This window comes from Phyllobates terribilis, unplaced genomic scaffold, assembly GCF_046119375.1.
Source record: "Phyllobates terribilis strain yellow unplaced genomic scaffold, ASM4611937v1 Scaffold_5__5_contigs__length_657084704, whole genome shotgun sequence".
In the NCBI taxonomy this organism is placed as follows: Eukaryota; Metazoa; Chordata; class Amphibia; order Anura; family Dendrobatidae; genus Phyllobates; species Phyllobates terribilis.
The window spans coordinates 80,720,746-80,743,320 of record NW_027362765.1 but is presented as its reverse complement, the minus strand read 5'-3'; the positions used below and the strand labels follow the sequence as shown (position 1 = coordinate 80,743,320).

At 44.8% G+C, this 22,575-nt stretch overlaps 1 protein-coding gene across 5 annotated transcripts in view; it reads left to right on the top strand.

The window, feature by feature from the left end:
- Window positions 1–22,575, top strand: part of LOC141272107 (heparan sulfate glucosamine 3-O-sulfotransferase 3A1-like) — a 291,265-nt gene that overhangs the window by 183,035 nt on the left and 85,655 nt on the right. The window contains exon 1 of one of the 5 annotated variants that reach the window (XM_073682426.1): window positions 5,853–6,532. The exons of the other annotated variants lie outside the window; for them this stretch is intronic. Within the exon in view, the coding sequence (XP_073538527.1) occupies window positions 6,081–6,532 (452 nt within the window). The 5' untranslated portion in view covers window positions 5,853–6,080. Of the gene's footprint in view, window positions 1–5,852; window positions 6,533–22,575 lie in introns of those variants that run through there. 5 annotated transcript variants of the gene reach the window in all.

The window sequence follows — 22,575 nt, the reverse complement described above, 5'->3', positions numbered from 1 at the left end:
TCCTACATTCACGATCTCTTCATCACTAACAAGCTTTCCTTCCTCTGTATCACTGAAACCTGGCTCACCCCCTCCGACACAGCCTCTCCTGCTGCACTTTCGTACGGCGGATTCCACCTTTCCCATGCCCCCCACCCCACCGGCAAGCACGGTGGAGGAATAGGTTTCCTCCTCTCAGATAACTGCTCCTTCACCCATATCCCACTGCCGCCCTCAATTACTCTCCCCTCTTTTGAAGTGCACTGCGTGCGCATCTACTCCCCATCCAACCTCCAACTGGCTGTCATCTACCGCCCCCCAGGATCAACCACCACTTTCTTTGACCACTTCACCACCTGGCTACTTCATTTACTCTCCCTTGACATCCCCACTATCCTCATGGGCGACTTTAACATCCCCATTGACACTTCCCTCTCAGCTGCCTCTAAGCTTCTATCCCTCACTTCCTCCTTTGGTCTTACTCAGTGGTCTTCCACACCCACCCACAAAGACGGCCACACGCTGGACCTCATCTTCACCCGCCTCTGTTCCCTATCTAACCTCTCTAACTCACCTCTCCCTGTTTCTGACCACAACCTACTCACATTCTCTTCTCTCTCCTCCCCGGGGCAACAATCCCCACTCCACAAACTTGCATACCCTCGTAGAAATCTCAAACACCTTGACCTACACTCACTCTCTGAATCCCTCCTCCCTCTTACAGACATTAGTTCCTTACATGATGCAGATGTTGCTGCCACTTTATACAACACCACAACAGCTGCAGCTCTCGATTCGGTCACCCCCCTCACACATACCAAGGCTCGCACAATCAACAGACAACCCTGGCACACCAGCCTAACTAAAGAACTGTGACGGGCCTCCAGGGTTGCTGAGCGTAGATGGAAAAGGTCCCACTCCCATGAGCACTTCATCGCATTCAAACAGTCCCTCACTACCTTCAAGTCCACACTCACTGCAGCAAAACAAACATACTTCACATCTCTCATATCCTCCGTCTCACAACCCCAAACAACTATTCAACACCTTCAATTCTCTCCTCCGTCCCCCAGTGCCTCCTCCCTCTCCTCTTATTTCAGCCGAAGACTTTGCCTCATTCTTCAAGAAGAAGATTGACACCATCAGACAAAGCTTTTGCCTAAAGCCCCCACAGCCCCTCCCCACACCTACTCAACCCTCCTCCAAAACTACATTCTCCACCATTTCTGAAGATCAACTTTCCTCCTTACTCTCCAAATCACACCTCACCACCTGTAAACTTGACCCAATCCCGTTCCACCTCATCCCAAACCTTACCACCATCTTCATCCCAGCTCTAGCCCACCTCTTCAACCTGTCACTAACAACTGGTGTCTTCCCCTCATGCTTCAAACATGCCTCAATCACATCCATCCTCAAAAAGCCCTCCCTTGACCCATCCTCCATGTCTAGCTATCGCCCCATATCACTTCTCCCCTATGCCTCAAAACTACTGGAACAACATGTCCATTCTGAACTGTCCTCCGACCTCTCTTCCTGCTCCCTCTTTGACCGCCTACAATCCGGTTTCCGACCGCACCATTCTACTGAAACTGCCCTGATAAAAGTCACCAACGACCTACTGACCGCCAAATCCAAGCGACACTACTCTGTCCTCCTCCTCCTAGACCTGTCATCTGCCTTCGACACAGTGGACCATTCCCTCTTACTACAGACTCTCTCATCTATCGGCATCACAGACTTGGCCCTATCCTGGATCTCGTCATACCTAACAGACCGGACATTCAGTGTCTCCCACTCACAGACCACCTCCTCATCTCGCCCGCTATCTGTCGGTGTCCCCCAAGGTTCAGTTCTAGGACCCCTGCTCTTCTCCATCTACACCTTCGGCCTGGGACAGCTCATAGAGTCTCATGGCTTTCATTATCACCTCTATGCTGATGACACACAGATCTACCTCTCTGGACCCGATATCACCTCCTTACTAACCAAAATCCCACAATGTCTGTCCGCTATTTCATCTTTCTTCTCTGCCAGATTTCTAAAACTTAACATGGACAAAACAGAATTCATCATCTTTCCGCCATCTCATTCAACCCTCCCAACTGACCTATCTGTCAATGTCAATGGCTGCCCACTCTCTCCAGTCCCTCAAGCTCGCTGCCTTGGGGTAACCCTGGACTCGGAACTCTCCTTCAAACCACATATCCAAGCTCCTTCCACTTCCTGCCGACTCCAACTCAAAAATATCTCCCGAATCCGCACATTCCTAAACCATGAATCTGCAAAAACACTAGTCCTCATCATCTCCCGCCTTGACTACTGCAACCTCCTGCTCTGTTGCCTCCCTTCTAACACTCTCGCACCCCTCCAATCTATCCTAAACTCTGCTGCTCGACTAATAAACCTGTCCCCCCACTATTCCCCGGCCTCTCCTCTCTGTCAATCTCTTCACTGGCTCCCCATTGCTCAGAGACTCCAGTTCAAAACCCTAACCATGACATACAAAGCCATCCACAACCTGTCTCCTCCATATATCTCCGACCTAGTCTCCCGTTACATACCTGCACGCAACCTCCGATCCTCACAAGATCTCCTTCTCTACTCCCTCTTATCTCCTCCTCCCACAACCGTATACAAGATTTCTCCCGTGCTTCCCCCTTACTCTGGAACTCTCTACCCCAACGTATCAGACTCTCGCCTACCGTGGAAACCTTCAAAAGGAACCTGAAGACCCAACTCTTACGACAAGCCTACAACCTGCAGTAACCACCGCTCCACGACCAGCTCTACCCTCACCTACTGTATCCTCACCCATCCCTTGTAGACTGTGAGCCCTCGCGGGCAGGGTCCTCGCTCCTCCTGTACCAGTCGCTGTCACATTGTGTTCAAGATTATTGTAATTGTTCTTGTATTATACCCCTTTTTCACATGTAAAGCACCATGGAATAAATGGCGCTATAATAATAAATAATAATAATAATAATAATAGAGGCAGTATTATAGTAGTTATATTCTTGCACATAGGGGTAGTATTATAGTAGTTATATTCTTGTACAGTCATGGCCAAAAGTATTGAGAATGAGACAAATAGTAATTTTTCCAAAGTTTACTGCTTCATTTTTTGTAATGGCAATTTGCATATACTCCTGAATGTCAAAGAGTGATCAGCTTAACAGCAATTATTGTACTTGCAAAGTCAATATTTGCCCAGAAAATGAACTTTAACCCCCAAAACACATTTCAACATCATTGCAGTCCTGCCTTAAAAGGAGCAGCTAACATCGTTTTAGTGATTGATCCATTAACACAGGTGTGGGTGTTGATGAGGACAGGGCTGGCGATCAATCAGTCATGATTAAGTAAGAATGACATCACTGGACACTTTAAAAGGAGGCTGGTTCTTGGTATCCTTGTTTCTCTTCAGTTAACCATGGTTATCTCTAAAGAAACACATGCAGCCATCATTGCACTGCACAAAAATGGCCTAACAGGGAAGAGTATCGCAGCTACAAAGATTACACCTCAGTCAACAATCTATCGCATCATCAAGAACTTCAAGGAGAGAGCTTCCATTGTTGTCAAAAATGCTCCAGGGCGCCCAAGAAAGACCAGCAAGCGCCAGGACCGTATCTTAAAACTGTTTCAGCTGCGGGATCGGACTACCAGCAGTGCCGAGCTTGCTCAGGAATGGCAGCAGGCTGGTGTGAGTGCTTCTGCACGCACTGTGAGGCGGAGACTCTTTGAGCAAGGGCTGGTTTCAAGGAGGGCAGCAAAGAAGTCACTTCTCTCCAGAAAACACATCAGGGATTGACTGATATTCTGCAAAAGGTACAGGGAGTGGACTGCTGAGGACTGGGGCAAAGTCATTTTCTCTGATGAATCCCCTTTTCGATTGTTTGGGACATCTGGAAAACAGCTTATTCGGAGAAGAAGAGGTGAGCTCTACCACCAGTCTTGTCTCATGCCCACTGTAAAGCATCCTGAAACCATTCATGTGTGGGGTTGCTTCTCAGCCAAGGGAATCGGCTCACTCACAGTCTTGCCTAAAAACACAGCCATGAATAAAGAATGGTACAAGAATGTCCTCCAAGAGCAACTTCTCCCAACCGTCCAAGAGCAGTTTGACGCCCAACAATGCCTTTTCCAGCATGATGGTGCACCTTGCCATAATGCAAAGGTGATAACTAAATGGCTCATGGAACAAAACATAGAGATTTTGGGTCCATGGCCTGGAAACTCCCCAGATCTTAATCCCATTGAGAACTTGTGGTCAATCATCAACAGACGGGTGGACAAACAAAAACCAACAAATTCTGGCAAAATGCAAGCATTGATTATACAAGAATGGACTGCTATCAGTCAGGATTTGGTCCAAAAGTTGATTGAGAGCATGCCAGGGAGAATTACAGAGGTCTTGAAGAAGAAGGGGCAACACTGCAAATATTGACTTGCTGCATTACCTCATTCTAACTGTCAATAAAACCTATTGGTACTCATAATATGATTGTAATTATATTTCTGCATGTGATATAAACATCAGACAAACACTAATAAAAACCAGAGGCCAGCAGATCATGGGAAAATATAATATTGGTGTCATTCTCAAAACTTTTGGCCATGACTGTACATAGGGGCAGTATTATAGTAGGTATATTCTTGTACATAGAAGCTGTATTATAGTAGATATGTTCTTGTACATAGAGGCAGTATTATAGTAGTTATATTCTTGTACATAGGGGTAGTATTATAGTAGCTATATTCTTGTATATAGGAGCAGTATTATAGTAGATATGTTCTTGTACATAGGGGCAGTATTATAGTAGTTATATTCTTGTACATAGGGGCAGTATTATAGTAGTTATATTCTTGTACATGGAAGCAGTATTAGAGTAGATATGTTCTTGTACATAGAGGCAGTATTATAGTAGTTATATTCTTGTACATAGGGGTAGTATTATAGTAGTTATATTCTTGTACATAGGGACAGTATTATAGTAGTTATATTCTTATTCATAGGGGTAGTATTATAGTAGTTATATTCTTGTACATAAGGAGAAGTATTATAGTAGTTATATTCTTGTACATAGGGGCAGTATTATAGTAGTTATATTCTTGTACATAGGGGGCAGTATTATAGTAGTTATATTCTTGTACATAGGAGCAGTATTACAGTAGTTATATTCTTGTACATAGGGGCAGTATTATAGTAGGTATATTCTTGTACACAGGAGCAGTATTATAGTAGATATGTTCTTGTACATAGGGGCAGTATTATAGTAGTTATATTTTTGTACATAGAGGCAGTATTATAGTAGTTATATTCTTGTATATAGGGGGCAGTATTATAGTAGGTATATTCTTGTACATAGCGGGCAGTATTATAGTAGTTATATTCTTGTACATAGGGGCAGTATTATAGTAGTTATATTCTTGTACATAGGAGCAGTATTATAGTAGATGTATTGTTGTACATAGGGGCAGTATTATAGTAGGTATAGTCTTGTCCATAGGGACACTATGATAGTAGTTATGTATAGAAGCACTTAGTACAGGGATTAATGCACTTTTTGCTGTACTGTTTGAGACTGATTTTTTCCACATCGCAGATACAAGCATTTTTCTTTAAGTAACTAATTAGTATTTGGTCATCTTTTATAGACAGTAACTTGCCGCACAGTGTGTATGGGGCGCTCACACTCACACCTATGCTATCTGTTGTAAGGACACAGAGGGTGTGTCGCTCAAGCCCCGCCCCTACCTGAGCTGATTGGTCATTACGCGTTTCATTGATGCCAGTGCCTGCTTCCTATTGGCCGCTGTCCTGCTGTGTGATGTCAATGAGAAGTTGTGTGTCCTGGTCCCCACGTGCGAGCAGCAGTGACAGCTACAGAGGTGTGCACAGTGGCAGACATGGCTGCGGCTCCTCTCCCCGTGTCCCTGTGTATAGTGATGATGGCAGCCGCACACAGGAGGCAATAATGGCAGCTGGGTGGAGTTCAGAGCTGAGCAGAAGACTCGGACATCTACATCGCCATAGCTGTGCTGACCCGCAGAGCTTGCACTCAGCTCCCTGCAAAAGGGTCACCTAACATGGCTCCATGGCGCCCCCCACTGCCTTCCCTGACACACTGCCTTGGAGCCTTCTCCGCAGGTGGGCGCTGCTCCTCTGCTCCCTGCTCATCTGCCTCTATGTCTTCTACTGCCTGAGTGACCAGCGCCTGCAGGGGCCCATCATGGGGGCCACAGAGGAGGAGCAGGCAGGGTACGTGGCCATCTGGCACAGGAGGGAGAAACTCATCCTGGAGGGAGTGCGCCAGGGGGCGCTGTGGAGTCGCCTCTTCCCTTACCCTATGCAACCTCAAGGGGGCTCCACTCTCACCCCTCTGGGGGAAGGGAGCAAGAAGCTGCCCCAGGCCATCATCATCGGGGTGAAGAAAGGGGGCACCCGGGCCCTGCTGGAGTTCCTGAGGGTCCACCCTGACATCAGGGCTGTGGGGGCTGAGCCCCACTTCTTTGATAGGAACTATGACAAGGGACTGGACTGGTACAGGTGAGTGCTGCTGCTGAGTCTGCACCGCCCCACACTGGCCAGCACTGGAATTGCACTGGAGTAATGTGTGTGGCATCAGTTATAGATTCAATCTTTACTTTCTTCTATTGTGCATGTGTGACTCCCCAGCTGGGGGTGAGGAGCCAGGGTGTGCTGGAACTTGTAGTTCCTGAACAGCTGCAGAATCCCAGTCTACAATGCTGTGGACCTGGCAGCTGTCAGACCTTCTCTACTATAAGGCTACGTTCACACCATGAGTTTTTGATGTGGCAGGTTTTCTGCACCTATTTGCGCTTCTTTACATGGAAAACACAGAAATAAAAAGCACAGTGGGCGCGAGATATCTAGAAATCCCATCCACTCTGCCGAAACTGCGTTTTTGATGAAGCTAAAATACACAGCGTCAAAAACGCATCAAAATCTCCTAATGGGAACGTAGCATAAAAGATGAAAAAAAAAAAATAATAAAAATATTTATAGAAATGAAAGAAATTCTGTAAATATATATAGAATTATTTTGAGTGAGGAAAGAGTTAATAATAACCCATGTGACTTTTATAACACCTCTTTGACCCTCTTATGCTCAGGTGCTACAATCAGGTATATAAGGCCTTATTCAGACAGTTCTAATGATGGTTGTCACGGACAGATCAGGTACCCATTATAGTTCATGGAGCCGTCCACATGTTATGTTCTTACTGACTTCATGGATGAATCGTACCAATACAAGTCCATGGGTCTGTGACGGCGTCCGTGCGCTGGCTGTGATTAACATTGCAATGTACAGAAGAAGCTTTGAAAAATATTAAAATGAATAATCTAATATTGTTCTATCTATTGGCTCAGATGGTACGAAGATATTTTTTTCCTGTAGGAGAACCTTTGTCATTTATGGCTATGTGCATGAAAATCACTGGTGAAACCCTGATGGCAAAAACTGACGATCGAACCAAACACAGGCGACACATGGACCAAACACGGGCGACACGCGGACCAAACACTTATCGACACACAGACCAAACAATTGCGACACGTGGACCAACACGTGCTACACGTGGACCAAACACGAACGACACGCGGACCAATCACGTGCGACACGCGGACCAAACCCGTGCGACACGCGGACTAAACACGAGCGACACACGGACCAAACACTGGGGACACACGGACCAAACACGAACGACACGCGGACCAAACACGTGCGACACGCGGACCAAACACGTGCGACACACGGACTAAACACGAGCGACACACGGACCAAACACTGGGGACACACGGACCAAACACTGGGGACACGCGGACCATACACGGGCGGCACGTGGACCAAACACGGGCGACACTCGGACCAAACACGTGCGACATGCAGACCAAACACGGGCGACACTCGGACCAAACACGTGCGACATGCAGACCAAACACGTGCGACACGCGGACCAAACACATGCGACACGCGGACCAAACACGAGCGACACGAGGACCAAACACGAGCTACACGCGGACCAAACACGAGCGACACGCGGACCAAACACGAGCGACACGCGGACCAAACACTGGGGACGCGCGGACCAAACACTGGGGACACGCGGACCAAACACTGGGGACACACGGACCAAACACTGGGGACACACGGACTATACACGATCGACACGCGGACCAAACACTGGGGACACGCGGACCAAACACTGGGGACACGCGGACCAAACACTGGGGACACGTGGACCAAACACGTTCTACTCGCGGACCAAACACGTGCTACACGCGGACCAAACACGAGCGACACGCGGACCAAACACTGGGGACACGCGGACCAAACACTGGGGACACACGGACTATACACGATCAACATGCGGACCAAACACTGGGGACACGCGGACCAAACACTGGGGACACGTGGACCAAACACGTTCTACATGCGGACCAAACACGAACGACACGCGGACCAAACACGAACGACACGTGAACCAAACACGTGCTACACGCGGACTAAACACGAGCGACACGCGGACCAAACACTGGGGACACACGGACTAAACACGATCGACACACGGACCAAACACGATTGACACGCGGACCAAACACTGGGGACACGCGGACCAAACACTCTGGACACGCGGACCAAATACTGGGGACACACGGACTAAACATGATCGACATGCGGACCAAACACTGGGGACATGCGGACCAAATACTGGGGACACGCGGGCCAAATACTGGGGACATGCGGACCAAACACTGGGGACACGCGGGCCAAACACTGGGGATACGTGGAGCAAACACTGGGGACACACGAACTAAACACGATCAACACGCGGACCAAACACTGGGGACACGCGGACCAAACACTGGGGACACGCGGACTAAACACGATTGACACGCGGACCAAACACTGGGGACACGTGGACCAAACACTGGGGATACGTGGACCAAACACTGGGGACACACAGACTAAACACGATCGACACGCGGACTAAACACGATCGACACGCGGACCAAACACTGGGGACACGGGGACCAAACACGTGCGACACGCGGACCAAACAAGTGACACTCGCGGACCAAGCACGGACACGCAGACCAAACACGAACGAAACGCGGACCAAATATGTGCTACACGCGGACCAAACACGAGCGACACACGGACCAAACACGTGCTACATGCGGACCAACCACTAGGGACAAGCGGACCAAACACTGGGGACACGTGGACTAAACACGAGCGTCACGCGGACCAAACACGAATGACACGCGGACCAAACACGTGCTACACGAGGACTGAACACGAGCGACACGCGGACCAAACACTGGGGACACGCGGACCAAACACTGGGGACACGCGGACCAAACACTGGGGACACGCGGACCAAACACTGGGGACACGCGGACCAAACACTGGGGACACGCGGACCAAACACTGGGGACACGTGGACCAAACACTGGGGACACGTGGACCAAACACGTTCTACTCGCGGACCAAACACGTGCTACACGCGGACCAAACACGAGCGACACGCAGACCAAACATGCTACACGCGAACTAAACACGAGCAACACGTGGACCAAACACTGGGGACACGTGGACCAAACACTGGGGACACGCGGACCAAACACTGGGGACACGCGGACCAAACACTGGGGACACGCGGACCAAACACTGGGGACACGCGGACCAAACACTGGGGACACGCGGACCAAACACTGGGGACACGCGGACCAAACACTGGGGACACACAGACTAGACACGATCGACATGCGGACCAAACACTGGGGACATGCGGACCAAACACTGGGGACACGCGGACCAAACACTTGCGACACGCGGACCAAACACATTCTACACGCGGACCAAACATGAACGACACGCGGACCGAACACGTGCTACACGCGGACTAAACACGAGCGACATGCGGATCAAACACTGGGGACACGCGGATCAAACACTGGGGATACGCGGACCAAACACTGGGGATACGCGGACCAAACACTGGGGACATGTGGACCAAACACTGGGGACACGCGGACCAAACACTGGGGACACGCGGACCAAACACTGGGGACACGCGGACCAAACACTGGGGACACGCGGACCAAACCCTGGGGACACGTGGACCAAACCCTGGGGACACGTGGACCAAACCCTGGGGACACGTGGACCAAACCCTGGGGACACACGAACTAAACACGATCGACACGCGGACCAAATACTGGGGACACGCGGACCAAACACTGGAGACACGCGGACCAAACACGTGCGACACGCGGACCAAACACGTGCGACACGCGGACCAAATATGTGCTACACGCGGACCAAACACGAGCGACACGCGGACCAAACACGGACACGCAGACCAAACACGAACGAAACGCGGACCAAATATGTGCTACACGCGGACCAAACACGAGCGACACGCGGACCAAACTCGTGCTACACGCGGACCAACCACTATGGACACGCGGACCAAACACTGGGGACACGCGGACTAAACACGAGCGACACGCGGACCAAACATGTGCTACACACGGACTAAACACGGGCGACACGCGGACCAAACACGGACACGCGGACCAAACACGAACGAAACGCGGACCAAATATGTGCTACACGCGGACCAAACACGAGCGACACGCGGACCAAACTCGTGCTACACGCGGACCAACCACTATGGACACACGGACCACACACTGGGGACACGCGGACTAAACACGAGCGACACGCGAACCAAACATGTGCGACACGCGGACTAAACACGGGCGACACGCGGACCAAACACGAACGAAACGCGGACCAAATACGTGCTACACGCGGACCAAACACGGACACGCAGACCAAACACGAGCTACACGCGGACCAAATACGTGCTACACGTGGACGAAACACGGGCGACACGCGGACCAAACACGGGCGACACGCGGACCAAACACGGGCGGCACGCAAACCAAACACGGACGACACGCGGACCAAACACGTGCGAGACGTGGACCAAACACTTGCGACACGAACGACATGCGGACCATTTTTTTGTGTAAGGCCTCATGCAACATCAGTTTTTCTCATGATCGTTCTCCGTGTTTTCCACAGACAGCACTCGTACCTGTGATAGTGAATGGGGCCGTTCACATGTCTGTGCAAAATCATTACGACTCATCCGATATCGATCAGTGTCGGATTAAAATCGGCAATGCAAGTCTATGGGTCCGTGCAAAAATCAGATGCCTTCTGATGCCATCTGCGTGCTTTCCGTCTCTCATGGACTTTGTTCACATGTAGCTTTTTTGCTGCCTGTGAACCGGAGGGAAGTGGTGCCACTTGAAGTTTGTGGGCCCCAAGGTAAAATCTCCAGCAGGGCCCCAACTATCGCAGGTCTCTAATAGAAATGGTCTGTTGAGGGACCTTTTGGGCCCCCTAAGCTGAAGGCTCGGGTGTGATTGCCACCCCTGCACCTGTTATGCCCCTGCCAGAGGGTATAGATTAAGGAATCCCCATAGTAAAGAGCCTCCTTCCGACACGGGCTCTGCACTGTGCACATATCCATGGGGTGCTCTTCATCTCCCCACCGGAGGCCAAAAGACTCGGCCGGTGCCCTGTTTAACCAGACAGTGAATTCACCCTATTTTTTGCCTCCCTCACAGGGTGATATCTAGTTTTCATCTGGAAGTCGGAGAAAGGGGGCTTTGCTTTTTGAAAAAAAAAAAAAAGTATATGGGTCCATACACCACATTCACAGCGGAGTACTGTAGAGTTTCTAATGAGCCCGTACAGCGCTCTATGTGCAGGAGCTGCGTACATCAGAGCTGTGTAGTCTGCGATCGGACGCCCACCGATCGGCAGCACTTTGTAGACTCATATAAAATGTTTCAGAATGATGATTACCCCCTCTTGGGCTGGGCTGGGGTTTAATATTAATAAAGAGATCTAAAATTAATTTAGCGGTCTGGTCTGGGGTCTGAATATATTTAGTGGTCTAATTTGGGGTTTGAATATATTTAGGGGTCTGAATATATTTAGGGGTCTGGGGTCTGAATATATTTAGCGTTCTGGTCTGGGGTTTGAATATATTTAGGGGTCTAATTTGGGGTCTGAATATATTTAGCGGACTAATTTGGGGTCTGAATATATTTAGCGGTCTGGTCTGGGGTCTGAATATATTTAGGGGTCTAATTTGGGGTCTGAATATATTTAGAGGACTAATTTGGGGTCTGAATATATTTAGTGGTCTGGTCTGGGGTCTGAATATATTTAGGGGTCTAATTTGGGGTCTGAATATATTTAGCGTTCTGGTCTGGGGTTTGAATATATATAGGGGTCTGCTCTGGGGTCTGAATATGTTTAGGGGTCTGACTATATTTAACAGGTTTATAATATATTAGATACCCTCAGCACAAAAAGAGATTACTAGTATAATGTCAAAAAAGAACATTTATTCAGAGCATGTAGAGCATGTCTCTACATGCAGTGACAACACCACATTTTTGAGCCCCGAGCCTCAACCCAGATAACCTTGATAAAGGCAAATAGCCGAAACGTTGGATAGATTGCACTGTTTTCCATTTTTTGGGTCGCTCTGAATAAATTTTCTTTTTTGACATTATACTAGTAATCTCTTTTTGTGCCGAGGGTATCTAATATATATACGTTACTTTTCCCTCTGAGCACAATCTATTGTCCGTGCGAATCCATTTTGTCTTTACTTATATTTAACAGGCTGATCGGGGTCTATAATTAATATAAGGGGTTTGGGGTCTAAATATATTCAGATGTTCGGTTTTGGGGTCAGAGCTGATGAAATTTTCTGCAGATGCTCCGAGAATATCCTACATAAATGTGAACAAAGCCTGAGAACTATGAGTCACTTATAATTCTGGAAAAGCCGAGTGACAACCCACTGTGAAAACCATAAAGGTGGCCATATTGTTTGTCACCCAGCTTTTCCAGCAACAGGTGACATTTCTAACCTGATTCTAGGGGGCGCTCTTTATGAATTTTAACCCCTACTTGTCTAGGTATGAACAATTACATAATACAAATAGTGTAAAATAAAAATATTAGATAGGGAAAATTAAAAAGTTGCTGATTTGACACTTTTGTAATAAAGAATTCCCGATAGATGAGAAGTCGATAATTTCAGCGTCGCCCATAAAGCGGAAGAGTGGGATACTTCAGTCCCTCTGGGTGAGCGATCATGGCGGCTTTGTGAAAGCAGATCCGTCTTTCTAATGTCACATCGGCTTTGTATCAGCAGTAAAGGAGCCGAGCGCTGGCGTTCTCCCGAGTAACTCATCAGCCTCCTGTTTAACAACCTTATTTTATTTCTCCTCTTGGAGGATTGTCACAAGAATCAATCAGGCCGGGATTTCATCTATCTGACAGCTTTCAGACAAAAATTGCCGTAATTGTCTTGGAAGAAAAGATAGAGGAACAAAATCAGCATTTCGAGGGGAACCTTCCTCGGTGCTGAAACTCCTCTTTAATCCGTCGTTTTATAATGTAGCGTGTAATTACGTACAAACTGAGCTTTCTGAAATATTGCCCTACGTTCCCGGGCCTGATGACATTTGGCAAGAGGGCCGCCTCCTCCACCCACCTCGATCTCTTTTATTTTTCCAGCTGATTAACCGAAAACAAGAACATCAATTCTGGGGAACCTCAGAGGCTTTTATGTTGTATTAAGCTACAGCCATTAGAAAAGATTATTTTTACTACCAGTTTGCATCGCCTTGATGTGTTCCTGACAGATACCTACTGCTAACCGTTTCCTGTGACTTGACGTGAATGATGGCTTAATAGTAACTTCCATATGGATGTGTATGATGTTATTCATTGTCACAGTGGGAGGGGGGGGGGGATTGGGCAATGCCGGTTCGATCTGACAATATGACGGATACATGAGGCCGGGGCCTTCTGTCATCCAAAGTCAATGAAGGGGCTCGGACACCATCTAGGTGCTGCCCTTCTTTATGGGAGGTATAACACATAGTTGAAGTTGACTTTAAGGCATTCTTTCAGAAATCATTGTTGGGGAGAATTTAATTTTGTGTAAACCAGCCCCCTTCTTTTCACAGACTGCCCATGCGTTTCTAATTCTTGACTTGCCCTTTTTCCAGATGCACATTTAAGTGGAAGACAACATTGGTAGAGTGGTGCCTTGTTGAAGATTTGGCCTCCAGTTATATACAAGCCAGTGTTGGCTACTAGTCATTGGTGCTCCCCCAATATACAAGTGTCCCTAGCCTCCAGTCACCAGTGCTCCCTCAAAATACCAGCCAGTTCTGGCCCTTATCCACTAGTGCCCCCTCAATATACAAGCCAACTCTGATCTCAAGCCATTGGTGCTTCCCCAATATACAAGCCAACTCTGGCCTCAAACCATTGGTGCTCCCCCAATATACAAGCTAACTCTGGCCTCCAGCCATTGGTGCTCCCCCAATATACAAGCCAACTCTGGCCTCCCGACATTGGTGCTTCCCTAATATACCAGTCAACTTTGGTCTCTAGCCACTGGTGCTCCCCCAATATACAAACCAACTCTGACCACCAGTCACCAGTGGTCTCTCAATATACAAGCCAACTCTGGCCTCCTCCACTATACAAGTGTCTCTAACCACTGGTGCTCCCCAAATATACAAGCCTGGCCTTGTCAGTGTTTCGTTATTTTTAGACTCCATATTGATGGAATATTCCTGCTTTACTCAATCTAGTTGCTGCTTCTATAGTGGTTATAATTTGTCTTCCATTGGGGCAACACAGCTCGGTCGAATGAGAATAGTTTCCTCCTGATGGATCTCTGTTTCCAACGCTATAACCGATGTGACCATACTACTTTATGCATTCTCCTCTGAGACTGAGATAAAATGACGTTTTTTTGAGAGTAGTTTTTGGTATGTTAGTTTGCTCGTCCAGTCTGTGACAAACTTTCATTTTGGCCTTAGTGCTTAAGATGTCTGCACGAATTCAAAATATGGCTCCGAGTGTGACATGGACACTAGTAAAAGGTCAGGAGGCTGTTGTCAGCTCACAAGCCTCATCTACATTCCTTGTAGCAGCTGTGTCCGGCTGTGCGTCTGACTCCCACCAGTCTTTCCCACCATCAATATGGCTAAAGCCCGCTTTACTTCACAGAAGGTATGAGAAGAAATATGAGAACTCGTGGAGATGCCAGATTTTGTCACTTGTGCATGCTCAGATGTTCTACAAAAATCCACCATGGAACCAAAGCTCCACCAACGTCATGGAAGCTTTTCAGATTCCGACAAGCCTATCGGCGCCCTATGTACTATGAAATAGTTAGCACCTTCTGTGTATTGTACCATGACAGGAATGAAATATCTAACTGGTATCATGTTCTCCTGAAATGTGTGTTTCAGTCTTGGCTGACCGAGACCACATTTTAATCCCATTTTGATTGTTTGCAGGTGGATTAACAAAGATCCGCCAGTCAGTCACCTGTGTGCAATCATTATTGTGCTTAAAATTGACATGGATATAGGGTTTAAATATGGAACAGATAACTCTTATCCTCCCAAATACATCAGGAACAAAAGGGCAAGGTACATTGTTGAATATCATTAAAAAATATAAAACATCGTCTACGCGTCTTCACCCCAAACTTGAAGAAATATATCAAAATATATAGCATCTCCTACTTCTGTCTGTAATGTGGTAGTAGCTGTGGCAAAAATATTATGGCTACATTTTCATTATGGATGCCAAACAATGGTAAATATCTATGTGTTGGATATTTTTCACTTCCAGTTGAACAGTCTTTTATTCTGAAGGACAGACTAATCCACAGAGCACGAGAAATGATGAGCTTTTCCATTTGTCTGAATTGTCCAAGCCAACAAGCATTACAGACCAATCGTGAAGAACAAGTCAACCATAAAATGGCCATCGGAAATTCTTAATGGATAGCCAACTTTAACCTTGAAAGTTTACAATGGTGGACTAAGAGTTCCAGTGTAAAAACCATCACCATCTTCATTGACTTCATGATGCATACTAGTGAACCTAGTTTCGTACATGTGGAGCAGATACGTCGTATGATGCTAGGACTTTAAAGTATACCTATTTGAGATACACATCGATATATGATGACATTATCTTGACGTTGTCCATCGATTTAACTTCTACCAAACAATCTGAATATTCCGTTGCTGTCATGTTGGGAAATATATAACAGATGAACCGTCCTTTGCTCTGATGACGAAGGTGCAACTTTTGGTGTCTAGGTTTCTCACGTTTAGTGGGTGGAGAAAGATATGGATGACTAGAAAAATCACGTTTGTAAAGTGGTGACTGATGTATTGATGATTTTTTTTATGTCTATTTGAAATATCGGAAATTTTTGAAAATTGTCAAAACGTAATTAAATTGAGCAAATAATTTGCACTTCTAACCGGTTTGGTTTTTAATCATTTGGACCATGTAATTGAGTTTGATTTCGTTCTTGATTTATGATTGTTGTAGAGGTTGGCAAAAAAACAATTATCGTGAGATAGCCACCTGCCGTTGGCCTCTCCCAGGACTAGTTTTCTTAGTCTACGCATGTCGTCTTTGCTCGCGTAGTTTCGGAAATGAATTAAAGCAATGGACTGGATGCCTCAGGCAGTGCTACAGAATTCTTAACTCAATAAAGTGGCTGTCCTTCCAAGTCATCAGTGTGTACAATGTCTTCTCCGCTTGGCTGGTTGATGCCGACCGCCTTTGAGAACATTCTCCATTGTCTTCGCCATGTTAATGAAGTCTGGCAGAAAACCATACATCTTAGCTAAAGACAGAAGTGTTGTGATCTATGTAAATATAACAGGGACTGAATAAAACAAATGTGTGTCTGCTGCATCAAGATTGAAGCAGTTGATGACATCTGGACGCAACCCAAGTGCAGTGCAGATGGTCCGTGTACCACCAGTAAGTAGAGCGGAGAAATATTAACTACAGCTCGGAATAAAATGAACATAACAAAGAGGTCAATCTCCCAGAGGAAATAAGAATTGGACACTGTTTCGTCTGTCAGTCACACTGCATCATTCTGATAAGATAGACTCGTTGAGAATTCATGATTTCGAAGAAGCTTGAAGGATCTTCATCCAGGTGTGCAGCTCTCAGCTGATAATGGCTGCAATAACCACTGGTTGTTTTAGGAAAAAATTTAGATTGCTAGGATTGACTTGTATAATATAGAAATGTTAGCTTAGGCTCCTTTATATACAATTTCATAACAAATGTAATTATATTTCTGAGTAGATTTAGAATATTACCTCCTCACATGAGGATATTTAGTTCCCCCATAGACATGGATTCCTCAGAAGTGTGTGCTAAAGTATCTGCCCATTCGTGAATGGGTAAATGTATCACATCTGGAAAGCATCCTATGTACAAGAACATTCCTATAATACTGCCCCTATGTACAAGAACATTCCTATAATACTGCCCCTATGTACAAGAACATTACTATAATACTGCCCCTATGTACAAGAACATTACTATAATACTGCCCACTATTTAGAAGAATATAACTACTATAATACGGCTCCCTATGTACAAGAATATAACTACTATAATACTGCCCTTATGTACAAGAATATAACTACTATAATACTGTTCTCTATGTACAAGACTATAACTACTATTATACTGCCCCCTATGTACAAGAGTATAACTACTATAATACTGCCTCTATGTACAAGAATATAACTACCATAATACTGCCCCCTATGTACAAGAGTATAACTACTATAATACTGTTCCCTACATACATGAATATAACTACTACAATACTGCTTCTATGTACAAGAATATAACTTCTATAATACTGTTCTCTATGTACAAGAATATAACTACTATAATACTGCTCCCATGTACAAGAATATAACTTCTATAATGCTGTTCCCTACATACAATAATATAACTGCTATAATACTGCCCCTATGTACAAGTATATAACTACTATAATACTGCTCCTATATACAAGAATAGAACTACTTCAATACTGTCCCTATGTACAAGAATATAACTACTATAATACTGCCCCCTATGTACAAGAATATAACTTCTATAATAATGTTCCCTACGTACATGAATATAACTACTATAATACTGCTCCTATGTACAAGAATATAACTTCTATAATACGGCCTCCTATGTATAAGAATATAACTACTATAATACTGCTCCTATGTACAAGAATATAACTACTATAATACTGCCCCTATGTAAAAGAATATAACTACTATAATACAGCCCCTATGTACAAGAATATATCTACTATAATACTACCCCTATGTACTAGAATATAACTACTATAATACTGCTCCTATGTACAAGAATATAACTACTATAATACTGCCCCCTATGTACAGGAATATAACTACTATAATACTGCTCCTATGTACAAGAATATAGCTACTATAATACTGCCCACTATTTAGAAGAATATAACTACTATAATACGGCTCCCTATGTACAAGAATATAACTACTATAATACTGCCCTTATGTACAAGAATATAACTACTATAATACTGTCCTCTATGTACAAGACTATAACTACTATAATACTGCCCCCTATGTACAAGAGTATAACTACTATAATACTGCCTCTATGTGCAAGAATATAACTACCATAATACTGCCCCCTATGTACAAGAGTATAACTACTATAATACTGTTCCCTACATACATGAATATAACTACTACAATACTGCTTCTATGTACAAGAATATAACTTCTATAATACTGTTCTCTATGTACAAGAATATAACTACTATAATACTGCTTCTATGTACAAGAATATAACTTCTATAATACTGTTCTCTATGTACAAGAATATAACTACTATAATACTGCTCCCATGTACAAGAATATAACTACTATAATACTGCCCATATGTACAGGAATATAACTTCTATAATACTGCCTCCTATATACAAGAATATAATTGGAAGAGAGAATTGTTCTGTAGGACTGGTGGTACTTTTAAAGTTGCTTATGACGCCGTCTCATTACTCTTTATAAGTCAGAGGGACCTTCCATACTAGTTGGGTTGGACTAATGCCTAATACGGCAATGTATGATAGTCAATTGCTCAAACTCATTTTCCTTGCTAGACATTGGCTTTATCAACCATCTCATGAGTTTTTCATGGAACTCTTCCAAAGTTCATTAAAAAGTTATTTTTACAGAGGAAAGTTACAGATAGCCATTAAGTAAACGCAGATTAGGACATTGATCAATGAGCTGCCTGCATCCCCCTGTAATAATCTGGGTGGGAGGGAATGTCCTTATCACCAACAGCCCACATGGAACATTGAAAAATATGAATCCATTACATCTCCACTGACATCCACGCGGTTTCTCTGTATTAATGCTCCCACCCCCGGGTTTCCTGAATCATTAGATGGTATTTTTACCGTCTCTATAGGAAATCTTTTATCTGCGGTGCCAACTCTCAGAACATTAAATGAGCGTTGCGCCCCAGAGTCGTAGTTGAGAGCGAAGGGCGATACCCGACGTGGGGCTAATGATGGACTTCTTTATAATGTAATATGATGTTATATTAACTCCTGCATCTACAGGACGGACATTTATCATTTGGGCAGTCGGCATTTCAGGCAGTGAGGATTTCTTAAAAGAAGAAAACATTTTCTATTAGAAAAACTTACTTGAGGTTCTTGGAAATATACAAGAAAAAAAGCATAAAATAGCATAAAATAATAAAAAAAAGCATAAAATAATTTAATAACTGATATATTAAAAATCACAAATTTCTCTAATTAAACCATAATCATTGCATAATGAAAAATGTTAGAAATCTCTAATAGTTTCTCTGCCAATTATTTACTATTTTTGGGTACTGTGGAGAAATTATGATAAATTACTATTTCATTTATATTAATATTTTGAATCATATTCCATTTTTTTCTTTATTTTTTTTGGCAATTCACATTTTACATTAAATAACCCAGTAAACTAATTTGTCAGCTTCTTATGGTCATGTTGATACCAAACGTGTAGGTTTTTATGTATTTTTTCTAATTTTTAGTTGTTTTTGTATCACAGTTTTGTATTTTAGATTGATTTATATTTGTTACATAGATGATCTCTGGGGAACTATATATATTTTTTTATTACTATGTAGTTTTTCCTCTTTTACTGGGGCATCCATAGGAGCCCCAGTTACAGGTAAAACAGCCCCCCCCCCCATGGCACTTCGCAGTGGCAGAGCCGATCTGGGTCTGCTAAGACCCTACTTCTCTGCTGTGTTGGGCAGACACTCAGCAATCTTGTACACCTGGTGATCATATGCCCACCAGGTGCAGTTGAAGCATCAGCATTGCCGATGCTTCTTTTCACTACATGGAGTTTATTGAGCGCTATGTAGCCTGTGAAAGAGAAGACTGAAACAGTAATAAACTTCTATCTTCTCCTCAAGCTACCCACTGTTTCTAACAGCCAGGGACTAGGGATGAACGGACCTGTGGAAGTTCGGATTCTGGTACCCAACCCAAACTTTATTCCAAAGTTTGGTTTGGGTACCAGAACTGTACCCAAACTTGAACCAGAACCCGAACCCCATTAAAAACAATGGGGACCCCAACTTTTGAGCTGTAAAATATTCTCTTTCTCTCCGGACTTTCCCCGGATCTCTGAACAATGCAAAGGACTTTCGGGAGAAGTCCATGTTTGGCATTTAGCTCCGGACACTAACTGTCAGGTGCGAACCCCAAACTTTTAAGTTCAGGTTCGCTCATCTCTACCAGGGACCTGACCTCCTGCTGGGTTGCAGGAACATTGATACGGTGGAGACAAAAAAGTTGTCAGTTGGGAGCGAGTTACTGATTTCCTTCATGCTTTTCACTTTCCTACATTGTTAATTTACCAACTCTCTGATTAGAGGTGATCGAATGAGGCAAAATTAGAATTCACCTGTCCTCGCTTTTCTTCCCGGGAAACTTGATTCGAGAAGTTATTCTCTGCGAATGTAATGTCCCTTATTATACTGTGGAGTCTCTCCGAACCCCAGAACATAATAAAGGTAATATTTAAAAAATTATAAAAATCCTTATACTCACTGCTCACCTCGTCAGCCCCTCCGATCCTCACCGCCACCTGTTCAGTCCTCGTCACATTTGCTAGGCTGAGGCTTCTGGTAAGAGCTCTGCGCATTTTCCTGCAAAGGTTGCAGCGACTTTATATGTGACGTCATACATCTTGATTTGAGCTCCAACCTTTGCGCAAAACCCTGCGGGCATAGAGAACCTGGAACCCTTGGCCTAATGACCCAGGCCTGGGGATTTCAGCGCTGTCAACGCTGATCTGAAGATGCAACGAGGACCAGATCGGTGGCGGTAAGGAGTAGAGGGGCCAGATAGGTGAGTGTAATGTTTATTTTTCATTGTTAAACATTTTTATGGCCTTGCAGATGTTTGTAACATTCGAGTAGAGTTCAACTCCACTCGAATTTATTCGCTCATCTCTATCGCCAATGATAGTGAGATGACTTGATCATCCTGTCTCAGTATATACAGTAAAGCTGATAGGTGACCTACAGAAACCATGGCGTGCCAACCTGTTGTCATTGCTCAATTTACCATTGTGAGAAATGCAATATTTCAAGTGTACAGTCACATAAAAATTACTATCAATAACCATCAATACAAAAATTAGTTTATAATTTAAAAAAAAAATCACATTTTCTGATATATTATGTCTTTTGTTATATTGTGGTTTATATTGCTGTACTTTACCCTATGTGATTAATTATTCTGAATGTTTTTTAACCCCTTCCTGAATCCAAGGCACTGGGTATCTTCCCTCCACAAAAATATTTTTATTGACACCAGTGTACAGTACACACAAGAAAGTTAGCAATGTTTCGGCCACGCAGGCCCTCTGTCCGTCAAGCCAAGAAAAAAAAAAGTGCATCCATTCCTGATATCTGTTCTGCATGCACAGCCTACTCCATACACTTTGGGTGACAGCTGTGTTATACAGCCAGCACCTGCCTCTAACAGCAGTGATCCGAGCTTGCTCTGATCACTGCAGCTAAACCAATTAACCACCTGTTGGGAGAGAACGTTAAGTCACCCACTGGCCTTCTGACGGATTACTATTTTACTCAGTCAGGGGCTTGCTGAAAACCCCCTTTTTGCTGCAATTTAAGAAAATGATTAAAATGCAAAAAAAGACCTGGTCTGGCACAGGAATGCGCGGCTTCTGTAAGGACAAAGTTATTGTTTTTCATGTGGTGCTGTGTGCATTGATGTAACCATCGCCATAATATAACTGTGCATCAGAAATGTAACCCGATGACATTTAGCTCCTTGTGCACAGAACAGACAGTGACTGGGTTAATTAGGGAGAGGAACCTTCAGAAGTACTTGCTGATTTCAGCCCCCTGCGGGCACGTCTCTGTGACTGTGCAGGCAGCAGAGGTGATAATACACCTTTTTTCGTTCTGCTCTCCAAGTGTTATCCCTGGTGTCAGTATTGCTAACATATGTCGAGAGGTCACATTCTTACCAACGCAACACATCCAGGTTGACTTCTTT